A 12935-nucleotide genomic window follows, 5' to 3' on the forward strand; every position below is an offset into this window, starting at 1 on the left:
AACTTTCCACAATTAATTTAAAAGAGACATGATCTATGGAAATCACTCCTGGATCTCTTTTTCTGATTCACTTTAGATTGTCACTTGTTACTTGAGAGAACCAATCACAGGGAGATTAAGCATCAGCATTCAGTGGGGTGCATGGATGTTGATGAACACGTGTTCCACAGGTAACATTTTAGAGTTATCACAGATTTTGAATGTGTGACTTGCGAAACAGGTAAATATCTTTAAACTGGGATGAAGTAATACTTTCTGCTAAATCTCTGCTTTTCTCCAGCAAACAAATTCCTAATAATCCTGTTATTGAGAAATGTAAAGTATGTATTGTGCACATACTGTATACCTGCAGTCTTGAGGGATAACATCAGTGTCAGAAGGTGGACGTTATTGGGTTAAAACCATAAGGTCATGGCTCCTTCTTTCTCTTATCGGGCAGGGCTGGTGTGCTGATATCATTGTAAGGATCTGGTTGTGTTAATAATTAATCTTCCTTTTCTGCTCTCATGGCTGTTCTTTGCCCTCCCTTAAAGTACATATAACACTTCAACTACACTTTTACAACTCACACTTTATTGGATATTTTGTCTCTGTGCATGGCCGTGTGTCTGTTGAGCAGCGACACAGTGTGAATAACAGCCTGAACAGCTGTTGACTTACTGTTGAGCTATATGCAGTTTATTATGGAGGAATATTTAAATGAGGATTGCTTGTGTAGCTTTCACACCTTTTTTAAACATTTTTAATATGCTTTATGCATACAGTGGCCTGAGCCTGACTTGTTTAGGTCATATTAACACTACTGTGGATTTTTGCCATTTACAGTATAGTGTGAATCATGCGGCGAGCATTAATATATCATTGTTATAAGCAGGGTTTTTCCTGGCTCAGGATGAGCCTTTTTTGGGGGGGGGGGGAGACTACACACTGCAGTTAGCATGATCGGTCCGCATACAGTAAATGAGTGTGTGTTACCTTATTTGACAGAATTCTATACGTATTTTCCTGTTATTTCAGACAATTTATTTATTATGCTTGAGTAAATAAAACCCCAATTCAACAAAACTGGTTAAAAAAAATGATATTAATATTTAAATAAATTACCGGGAGAGTCCGGTACAGCCCGACTCCGGAGATAAAACAAAGATTAGCTCTCTTATTCAAAAATGCTCCGCTTGTTCAACGGTTGTTTGGTAAACTGCTCTTAAACACATTCAGAGAGGATTTGAATGGCTATGTTTATTCTCATTCTTGTCATTTTGGTGCTGTTCATGTTCTGACATGAAATGAAGATAGAATTAATTTTGTCATTTATTTCAATCGCTTCCGTGTGCACTTCCAACACATGATACAATTTGCAAAAGCTATGTACACATCCCATGATCAAAAAAGAGCAGAGAAGAACAATCTTAGTTCAGCTCCTTCTCTAAATAAGTAACAAGGATGGTCTACCATAGATGATCTGCCCATACTCTCAAGAGCCTTTTAAAGCACATGTACGCACATCAAAATACACACAAATATTAAACATAAACTCATTCGGTTCATATCGTCCGACTATTTGGTCTCTATACATTCTCTTAAATTGAATAGTAGTAACATTTGAAGTTATTTGCCAGAGAATTCCACAATTTGACTCCACTCACTAAAACTCGCATCTGCTTTAATACATATTATTGTTCAGTAGTACGTGAAAACAGAGTTTTATAACAAAAGAACAACATTTGAAGTGCCTTCTAATCCAGTATGTACTTTGCTTTGTTTAGGACTACAATACTGTTGGACTTTACTGTATATTAACCAATGAGGTTTATGGTCTGTAGTTACACCCAGAGTAGATGAGTTAGAGACATGCACGTCACATGGATTGGATGGCGATAAAATGCCCACAGGTAAGTCTGACTTGTTCGTCTCATCCAATCTAGTATGTTTCACTGATTCCTGCCCAATGCATGATGGGATAATGTAGAACATCAACAGCAGGACAGTCAAGCATTTCACCTCAGTTTAACCTTTCTAGTTCACTTCACTGCTTGCAGCTACATTTCTCACTTTCCCCCCTTTTTAAGCATTGAGAATTCTCACTCAAACTGGTGTTTGGTAATTGTTAGGATAAAAGGATTAGTGTGTCTTGTGTTCTCGCTCCATATTTTTCAAACACGATTAGGGAGGTGACTTCCCTTGACAGTCAAAATGCAACGACTGCCTGGAAGTACTAGGAGTAGGACTTTCCCACAGAGGAAGCAAGCCATTAACATGTTTCCAGATTCCCTGCTGCTCATTCCTGCACATGTTGGATGTGTATGTGTATTAATCTCATGTTTACCTGATGTGGTAACTGCAGTGGCATTGTGCATGCGTGTGTGCGTGCATAATGTATAACTACATGTCTGTTTTATCCTGCAGGGAGACATAGAAAAAGGACTGGAGATGAAGAAGCTGGTGCTGTCAGGTTTCTTGGCCAGTGAGGAGATCTACATTAACCAGCTGGAGGCACTGCTACTGGTGAGACACACACACACACACACACACACACACACACACACACACACACACACACACACACTAGATCGTCTGTGTGAATAATACAGGTGGAGTGAAGTAGAGCTGGGCGATATAGAGAAAATCAAATATCACGGTATTTTTGACCAAATACCTCAATATCGATATTTTCGATACTGTAGTGCTTTCACAAAATATTTACCCAATGAGATTTGTGATTAATAATCATCAGTAATGTGGATATATTGACTAGGTGGGTAAAGGCATATAGTAGAACAGTTAGTATAGAACAGTCCGGTAAGTTCAGGAAATCACATCACTTTACTGTAATACAGCCTTTAAAACAAGGAAAAGACAACACTTGTGTCATATTACGATGTCCAAAATTTAAGACGATATCTAGCCTAATATATTAATACAATATCAATATATGCCCAGCCCTAGGGTGAAGATAATTTGACTTTCTGACACTCATAGACATTCACTTGTTGTTTGGGAAAAACAGCATGTTGAGGCTCATGTTGTAGTGCTGCTGCTGTGTGATTTGGTGCAGGTCCGTGTGAACTGTCAGAGCTCTATTAGTGGTTAATGGTCTCACTGCAACCAGGACCACAGTCACAGCCTTTTCCTGCAACGCTTAACATTAAAATGAACATACTTCCCTGTACAAAGCCACCATGTCATATCCTGCCGCTCTCAGCCACATGCCACAGTTTGACCAACATGATGTCAGTTTGACATCTAACTGTAAATTCGTTTTATGGATAGTCACACAACAGTCACAGTACAAAACCTCTGCCGCTACAGCACAGAAAGCTGTAGTTAGTAGTCAGGCAAACAAAAGATTGCAGTAATGGTCAGTCTCTCCTGAAGTGATGACACAACAAGATATATTTTCAAGCAATAAAGAGTTTGTTCCCGTCCTCCTCCACTTTCAAATTGAGATAATTTCTAACACACACTGTGATCACACTTTTTGTTGTTGTTGCTTTGTTGCATTTAAAAAAAAGTATTTGGCAGGTTTTAGTTAACGCCACCAAATTAAAGCCAAGCCAGAACTTTTGATCAAAAGTACCTCATGTGTTAGATTGGGTTTTGGTAGTCTCGCATTGCCAGACCTATCTCCAGGGTTAGGGTTAGGGTAACCCTATCTCACAGCAAGGACAAGTCCATTGTCTTTAACCTGTTGGTTCAAATGCCTAACAAGCCACCTCACTGTGCTTCAGAGACAAAGACCCACCTTTACATTGTGGTTACAAACCTGTGTTAAATAACCCAAAGTAAAGTAATAGAACTGGTTCAAGATTTAGATAGATTAGGCATTTAGATTTGCTTATACTGTACAGATTATTATTATTATTTGTAACTATTTAGATATTGACTTCCCATATTTAAATCTATAGCAGTACATTGTTTGTGAACACATTTAAAAAAAGTATGATTTCTTACAACTCTGTAAATTGGCCCATGTGTCTTAACATGTAATGTAACATGGAAAGATAAATGGAGATGAAAATTCATTCATCTGCTTGACACTGTTGTTAAAACCTGCTGTTGAGCGTTGCCTTTATACAACCACTGCAATGAGCGAGAGACTCACCGTCAGCCCGAGAGAATGTTTGTTCCCATGACGTGAAAGCGTTTCTGTTATCACTGTAATTCAGTGTCCCCCTCTCCCACGTCCACTCCACTCATATCTATGATTAATCGAGTTTGCGTATAATCTGACCAATTAACTGCCCTCAATTGTACTTGCTTTAAAAGCCTGCTTTGGCATTAGACAATAATAGGGCTGGGTGTCAAAAACCTTCAATACCACTACCGATACCGGTTCCTGAATGAGATCTTTATTTATCAAAAAGAAATTGCAACATCGGTCTGTCCCTAAAAGTATCAAAGTTTGGTAACCAGCCCTAACTTAAACATATTCTATTGGAACTTTATCCCATTGTAAAATACTTTATATAACTCATAAATACAAAACGAATACGTTGTGAAGTTCATGAAGAAACTTTTTAAGGTTTTAGGTCTGATGTCTTACTTTCCTGTTCTTCATGTTTTTACTGTAGTTGACCTTTGTAAAAGATAGATCCTTGCTTGTGTTCACTTAGTCTGTCCGTTCTCTCTGTCTCTGATTATCCAGCCCATGCGCCCTCTGAAAGCCACAGCCACAACCTCGCAGCCCGTCCTGACCATCCAGCAGGTAGAAACCATCTTCTACAAAATCCAGGACATTTTTGAGATCCACAAGGAGTTCTACGACGCCCTCTTACCCAACATCCAGCAGTGGGACGAGAAGGTCACTGTGGGACATTTGTTCCAGAAGTTGGTGAGTCTGACGCCTGCCCAGAAACTACAGTGTCTGCATTTAAAAAAAAAAAAAATTATTTTCCCTCTCCATCATTTGCAGGGTGCAAGTAAATGAGTATTAAAGGGAGAATTGTCAGACACTATTTGTACTCTGTGAATCACTATCACTCTTCTAAATTACACTCTGTGTGTGCATGCACACTCCCCCATGTCTGTGGACTAAGTGCATTAGTAGAAATGGTGCAGCCTCCGATCCATAACGGCGTCATATTTGCGCTGGATTATGTTGCTTAAACAGGCGCTCTCAGTACATAATGTAACAACATCATTGTTATGTGTGTGCATGTGTCTGTTTATAGAATTAGCGAGGCTCCAGGCTCAGTTATTCCTCCCTCCGCGTTGCATCATTATATTGTCAGATTTGCAGTGGATAATGCAATTTGAACAGGGCTTCTCAGCACATAACATACTATAAGAGCATGTGCATATGCAGTGTGTCTCTCTTTTAGATATTCATTAAATGTGATTGGCAAACTGTATACTGATACTAGGCTGATGCAATGTGCTGTAATAGAGACTTTCAGCTGAGATGCAAGAAACTGGACTTTTAGTAGGCAAAATAAATCCACACGGAAATCTAATCTATAAATGAATGTGCCCATTCAGTCATTGTAAAAAATGTTTATACTTCAGTGGCCATTTTGACCACTTTGAATGTCCTTTGGTGCTGAGAGCAGTAGTGTAGCTGGTATGATGGAAGTAAATAAACCCTGTCACACTGTGTCTTGTTAGTTCACCCTGACTACGTCCCACTGTGGGCGGGAGGTAACAGAATATTGTGGTTTATAATTTTCCTGGACTGGAAACTAGACAGACAAGCAAACTCTATTCAGAAAAGTGGTAGTGAACTGCTGTAAGCCTCTTCTTCCTGACAGTAACAACAGGGTTTTGCTCTACAGTCAGGAGCTCAGAATACCACAGAAGAAAGAGAACAAAACTATGATTTTAGTTTTATTTTTGTATGCTCACATACAGCATTAACAAGGTTCATTTTCATTGGTTTCAAATTCTCTTTTTCCACTGCATTTTGTGAGAGAATTTTAAAAGATAATGGGCAAAAATCTATATTACTTTACCTTGCATTATTCCACATCAATACATATCGACTGTCGTATTGAATTAGCCGACTGAAACACCAAAAAAAGACTCCTTTAGTTCCAACTTGCCTGACACTGATAGGCTTATGAGAGTTGTATATGCAGTTTTAGAAATCTCCCTTCAAATTGTATGACAATAACCAGATAAATGTGATTAACTGATGTGGGATCAGTGATTAAACATGTTCCGTATTCAGTGTGCGCCATGTTTTTGGATCTTAGGAAATGTGATTTATTCTCGCTAATGAGCTGTGAGTTAATCATGTCCCATTATGAGAGCTCCTGTGACATTTTGCCAAGTCATGAGTACATTGTAGTTTTGACTGAAGTGTGATGCCAGCTCAGACAAATACACTCTTTAGAACCAAGACTTCTATTTTAGTCTTTTAAGAAGAGAAGTAACTGTATGAAGTTGCTATTTAATATAATGTAAAATGCTCAATGTTGTTTTAAGCCCCTAACGGCGACTTCAAGGCAGCTAACCCTAACCATTGCCTAATCCTAGTGCCTTCCAGGCAGCACTGCCTGGAAGATGACGTTGGGGGCCAAAACACCAAATACCGTAAAATGTCTGGCTCTACTGGCCTGTGATTCAGTGTTTGTTTTAGTGAGCTGACAGCTTTGATTTAGAACTGGAAGTTTAAAAATGTCACAGATTAAAAAAGAGAGTTCATGTCTGTGCAGTGGACAATATCCTAGCATACAGTAGACTGCAGGTCTGATCTGATTATCAACTTACACTTTTTGGACAAAGTCAAGGTGTCCTATTGTTTGTTATCATAAGGTTGAATGTAAAGCTGCATTTACATGCATCTGTTGTGTTCATTCACACCCCAGTGACTCAGCTACAGATTGTTTAACAGATGTAACAACTCGGCTGGAATAACTGTGTAAATTTCATGCCATCATTATGAGGAACCTGTCCTATTCTGATATGAAACGGGGCTCTCTGCCATGTTGACATCTTTCACTTTTGGTTTTCAACATCACACAAAGGATTTCAGGTACATTTTGACATCTTTAAAAAAAAAAAAAACATGTCAGTCAGGGTTATTATTAGCAGTAACCCACTATGGCTCAAAGAGTGCAACTTCCAAATATGCAGTGGGTATTCAAGACAACAGATTAAATAGTCTAAAGGTGAAGGCAATGAGGTTATAATAATACAATATTATTAACAGAAATAAATCACAAGAAACCGTTGAAACAGACTTCCCTTTAGCAGTGTTTCTCACTTTAGCACTCAATGAACTAGCATCTGGTTTGAGACTAGCTAAGCTAGCTAGCTGGTGGCGGAGTGGCTAGCTACAAGAAAAAACTGAATCTGTAACTACTAGCTACTGCAGATTGTCCAGTATTTAACTCCTATGTGTTTACAACAAGACAGTTAGGTGACCAAGGAGACTAAGGTTAGCTAGCTAACATCTCATCACAAAACTGACCAGCCGTAGTGGCAAAATAATAACTTACCAGTCACAACACCACAGAAATGATCAGCGTATATTTAAAAGCACACTTTTTAATTTAATCTATTGAAAAGTGTCCGTAGCACAAGGGTTGAAAACTTTCCGCTACCGAAAGTTAGCATTGAATGTAGATTCCTAAACTTGTCACTTATTCTTTGTGGTGATATTTCCTTTTTTAAATCATAATTCTGTTAATTTTGGACTGTGTTCTATGTAACTACTCTTTCGGTTTTGTACAGCTTTGAAATGTGTTAGCAACTCAGGGAGATTGATTGAGCTTATATTTAGTAGCAGAGAAAATGAACAGAGCTCTCATTTAGATTCTCGCCCCCCTCCTCTCTGTGGACCCCAGGAGTCGCACCACCAAGTAACACCTATTAGTGTAGTCATCAGCTCCCATCTGTGCTGCGTATATGTACGTACATGATCATGTCATGTGGCAGCTAAACATTTAGTCAGAGTTGCAGTGTGAGAGGACAGATGGCAGTGTAATTATCTGGTCTATTCCCTACTGTTCCTTGTCAGCAGCATGGAGGCCTCTGAAGCAACACAGAGGGACAGAGTTACAGAAAGCAGACAGAAAAGGGATAAAAGCCAGCCACGGTTTCAACTTTTCTCACCTTTTTCAGATAAGAGTACTGTAGGGCTCAGCTGCAGCCCGTGACTGGCAGGATTGCATTTGACAGTCCCTGGAGGTATTCCAGGGACAATGATAATTTGGTAAGTGGGAAGGGTTTAATCTTGCAGCGGCCATGGCTCCGAAGAGCTCTTGGCCTGATAAAAAATAATTTTAAACACATTTCTTAACAAATGTTAGCATGCTAACACACATTGTCATTGTATACATGTTGGCTTGCTGATGTTAGTATTTAGCCCAAATCATTGCTATGCCTAAGTACAGCCACACAGAGATGCTAGCATGCCTGCCGAATCTTAGTCTTCAGGACACAATCATCTGCTCTTTAGTCTAGTACTGGATTGTTGTATGTTATTTAGGATACAATTATGAGGAGGGGATGTCAGAATGCATGATATTCACTTAAGCTTATTTTGGTTCAGGTTTATTTTACTTTAAGATTGGAATGATTTTATGAATGATGCTGTGGCCAGACAGAGATGTTAGTTTTGATTGAGTATTTGTAGTGAAATCTCCTTGGTTTGATTGTCCTCTGCAGTCGTTAGTCACATGAGTGTGCACTACTGACTGAAGTTTGAGTGTGAAAGATCAAGAGGGAACCATGTTTATCGGCAACAGGAGGAACTGTGGCTCATTGTAGACCACAGAGTGCTGCACGTACAGCATTTGATGCAATTGATGATAAACTGGACTGGACTATAAGTCACAATTATTTAGAAATTTATTTCACAAAATCCAAGAACAGAACTCAACTATTCAACTACACAATAGCACACAGAACAACAGGCTGAATAGGTGTCCGGTATGTTAACGTAATACATTAACAGTTATTCAACTACACAATAGCATAAAGAACATACCTGGGAGGCTGAATAGGCTAAATTAACATAAGCCAGCGAGTCCAACAAGCAAGTTACCGGTAAGCAAGTTCACCAAGCTCCCGATCTCATTCCACATCACTGAATCCATTGAATTCTTCATTCTCGGTTCCTTGGTTCATGTCAGTCAGTATGAATTAACATTTAATTAATTAATTAAGTCACACCTGACTTTAAGTCGCAGGACCAGCCAAACTATGAAAAAAAGTGTGACTTGTGTCTGGAAAATACAGTAGCTGCTGTAGTTAAGCAGAATACAGATGCTGCTAATTGCTAAATATTCATCATGCGGATGCCAGCTACACACTTTTTATACAAGTGTTGAGTAGATGGCTGCATTCAGTCTTTCACGATATAGCAATTATATATATTATTGCTGTGTTTGTCTTTATTCATAACCATATTATAACCATATGACTAGTGCTTAAACAGAGTAAAGCATCCTCTAAAATAGCATCTAAACAAAAATCAAACTGTGTGATGTGTGTTGCATTCATAGTTGTAGAATCCTGCAAAAAGATATTGTCAGAAACATGGTTTGCCGGCAGCATTCTGTGGTCCACATGTCAGTGAGGATGTAAGTTATTTACAGACATTTTTATCTACTAGAATGTGTCTATTTCTAGTCAAGACTCTAGATCCCCCTCTCTCTCGTTCTGTTTCATAACCTCCCTCCTGTTTTTTTCCCCCTCTTCTCCTTCCACTCTCAAACACAAGCTGTTGTTTTCCCACCCGCCACTTTGACTTGGGATCTTGTTGTGTATGTGTAGGCGCTATGCTCGGAGCGTTGCTCAAAGTCCTGCGTCGCAGTGACGGACGGAGCTGGAGAGGTTTCATCCTGGTCACAGCGTGTCCAAGCAACATGACGAGCTGATGAAAATACCATGATCACGTCTTTAGGTTTGGTTTGTACCTCCCAGCAAAAAGTCAAAAATCTCTATCTTTGGAAATGTGATCACGCATGGTGGTTTCTCTCTTCCATTCAAGGTTTTGGTTTGACATGGCTTGATCTACAACATCTTCTTTTAAGTGTCATATGAGGCCGGATGGTTCCTTCATGTCTCCTCTCCTGTGCCCAACTCTCCACTTCACACTGTGAGGGGAAATGGAAGGAGAGGAAATGAAAATAGGAGGAGAGAGGGGGTTCAGGAACAAGAGTAACAAGTCGTACTCATTCACTCTATTCAGCTGAATCCAATCTCGTTGCTTTAATAGGGTGCAGTCAGCTCTTAAGCCTAGCCGTTCTGGCATAGCTGTAGCAGGATGCATATTCATGCACTGCTGCGCTGCAGCTTGTGTTACAATGCACATACAGGGCAGCAGCGAGAGAGGGGCTGTTAATGAAAGGGGGCGAGGTAAAAGAAAGTGAAATCTGTTTCAATCAGTTAGGACTGCACAGAGCCACCAGTGTAGTGGCAGTATAGGGGAGGGGTAATTTCATGTATGCTGATAGAGCAAAAGGGGGACTGCAGTTTTGAAGCCTCCAATTCAGGCAAAATTCTGATGGGAATATAAATTAATTCATCTGCCGGAGCTGTATATGCATTTATTATAATGGTGTGACAGTATGTATGTGTAAGTGATATTTGAATGCAAGTTGTACTCACTTCACAGGATTTTGGTTTACTGCCATAACAGACTTGTTTTGTGTTGTAATGGTAAATATATTTAGTATATGTATTGGACAGTAAACCAGTTGCTCATTGGTTTTGAATTGTCCTTTAAACAATTCACACCAAATAGAAGAGAGGTTGATGCCACTGTCATTGTCTCACACCAGCTTGTTTCTTCTGTACCTTAATGTCTCTTATTCTCTCTCTTTACAGGCTAGCCAGCTGGGAGTGTACAAGGCCTTTGTGGACAACTACAAGGTGGCGCTGGAGACAGCAGAGAAATGCAGCCAGGCCAACGGTCAGTTCCAGAAGATATCTGAGGTAAGTTCATCCTCCAAACATGATCAGAGACTCAAGGAGCGGTTGGAAGGATGTAAGGAAGACATGTCTGTATAGCAACTATGTAGCATTCAAATCTGGGCTTTTGTTTCTTTTCGTAATATGAGGATTTGGTGTCCTTTTGTCACATATTCAAAGTTGCTGTATGTTGCATTTTTTTTTAGACATACTGTAATTACGATAAACACAATAAATTGCTTAGGCAAATGCTTAAAAAACTTATAGGGGTTGAAAATCTGTAACTGTATATTAGGTTTACTCCCATGTCATATTACTAAGTGAACTAAGTGTTTATGGGAAATGTGGTCTTATTTTGAGGAACACTAGTTTAAAACACAATGAACACCAAGCACATTTAAGTCTATTAGTGTCTAGTGTAGGTCTGTTGTATATTAACATAGTGTCAGCACAGTGGCTATATTTAGTATGGTGCTTTATATATGGTTAGTATATGCTTTGATGCGTTATAGATAGATAGATAGATAGATGTTATTAACAAAGCATCTGTGACGGAAGTGATAACCCTGATAATGCCAAACCCACTCTCTCCCTTGTTTCCATGCTAGCTCCTTTCTTACATGGCTGTACACCTATAATTTGCACATGGGATAAATCAATCTATTTGTTAATGTACTGTACCTTTAACAACAATACGGAGGCAAAGGATTTATTATAGTCATGGAAATCGCATTGGGATCTCAGAAATCTTGACCAATGTAAAACCTCTATGCTCTCAAGTTTAAATTCTATGTAGATAGTTACCGTTCATTTGTCAATTTAAGTTATGTTTTTGACCTTTTACCACCCACAGGTGGGACACTTGCATTGTAGAACTTTCCCAGACTGCTTGCATGAAAAGTTACATAAACGTGTAATATATATGAATCAGTAGATCGTACTTTTTGGCAACTGTGGTTCTTTCCCAAAACAACGCCCTATTGTAACACTAATCCAAGTACAATGCACAGCCGAGTACACAAGTTTAATCAAAATCTTATTTAATATTTCACAGTCATGCTTTAGAGGTGTGTCTGTGGTTGTAGAATATGATTTACTGTGAGGTAAACTTGTGACGGTTGCATGGTCCAGTCTCATTTGGTCTGCTGCACTGTCTCTGTTCTTCTTCATTAGTTCTAGCAGCCATGTCCAAGCAAGTGTGTGTGTGTGTGTGTGTGTGTGTGTGTGTGTGTAATTAATTCAATTGATTATTCCATTCCTCTGTTTCTTTCAGAACCTCAAAGTAAAAGGTCCTAAAGACTCCAAGGATTGTACTACAACTGTCTCAATGGAGGGTAAGTAAGTGTGTGTGTGTGTGTGTGTGTGTGTGTGTGTGTGTGTGTGTGTGTGTGTATATTCTTGTCTATGTGTGTCTATTTGCCATGTACGTAAGTCCAGGCTGGCTTGCTGCTTTAAGACTCCAGTCCTGCCCCTTCTACTTGTGTATGCAGTGGCGGGCTTTGGGAGACAAACTGGCACTTGTGTGAGCACTCCCACACACACTCCTCTCTCTCTCGCTCTCGCTCTCGCTCTCGCTCTCTCTCTCGCTCTGTCTCTGCCTGAGAAAGGAGGCAGTGAGCAGGAGAACATAGTGAGGAGAGGAGATGAAGGACATGGAGGTGCTTCTGGTCCTCAGACTGTGTTGTAACTGCACATACGGTAACGACTGCATGATATGAGCTGCCGCCGTTCGATCTTGGCAACTTGTTTTCCCTTTTTTCTATGAGCCAGGATGTCATCGTCATCGATTCTACGGTAGAGTGGTAGTATGTTGTGTTTGCTGTACAGTTGGGACAGTTATTAATAAGCTGATTGATTTGGAAAACCAGCATATCTGATTTGGAGCTTTATAAACTGACGCTCATGATGCACAAATAGTAACTGTCTGCTAATGATTTCAGGCCTTAAATGGAATTAGCCTTTTTCTTTTTTGTGTGCTTGCTGAGTGACGATGGGACATGCAGCTTACTGGGACTGGCAGACTGCAGTTGTTCATGTCTTTTAACATACAGAGAATACAGGAGTACAGCAGCTTT

General features: G+C 39.6%; 1 protein-coding gene across 3 annotated transcripts in view; it reads left to right on the forward strand.

The window, feature by feature from the left end:
- Window positions 1-12935, forward strand: part of abr (ABR activator of RhoGEF and GTPase) — a 134533-nt gene that overhangs the window by 60653 nt on the left and 60945 nt on the right. For all 3 annotated transcript variants that reach the window (XM_078265691.1, XM_078265692.1, XM_078265693.1), the window contains 4 exons: window positions 2407-2505; window positions 4646-4831; window positions 10777-10884; window positions 12134-12194. In XM_078265691.1, the coding sequence (XP_078121817.1) occupies window positions 2407-2505; window positions 4646-4831; window positions 10777-10884; window positions 12134-12194 (454 nt within the window). The remainder of the gene's footprint in view (window positions 1-2406; window positions 2506-4645; window positions 4832-10776; window positions 10885-12133; window positions 12195-12935) is intronic.

The sequence above is a fragment of the Sander vitreus genome, chromosome 13 (assembly GCF_031162955.1).
Source record: "Sander vitreus isolate 19-12246 chromosome 13, sanVit1, whole genome shotgun sequence".
NCBI classification, from domain to species: Eukaryota; Metazoa; Chordata; class Actinopteri; order Perciformes; family Percidae; genus Sander; species Sander vitreus.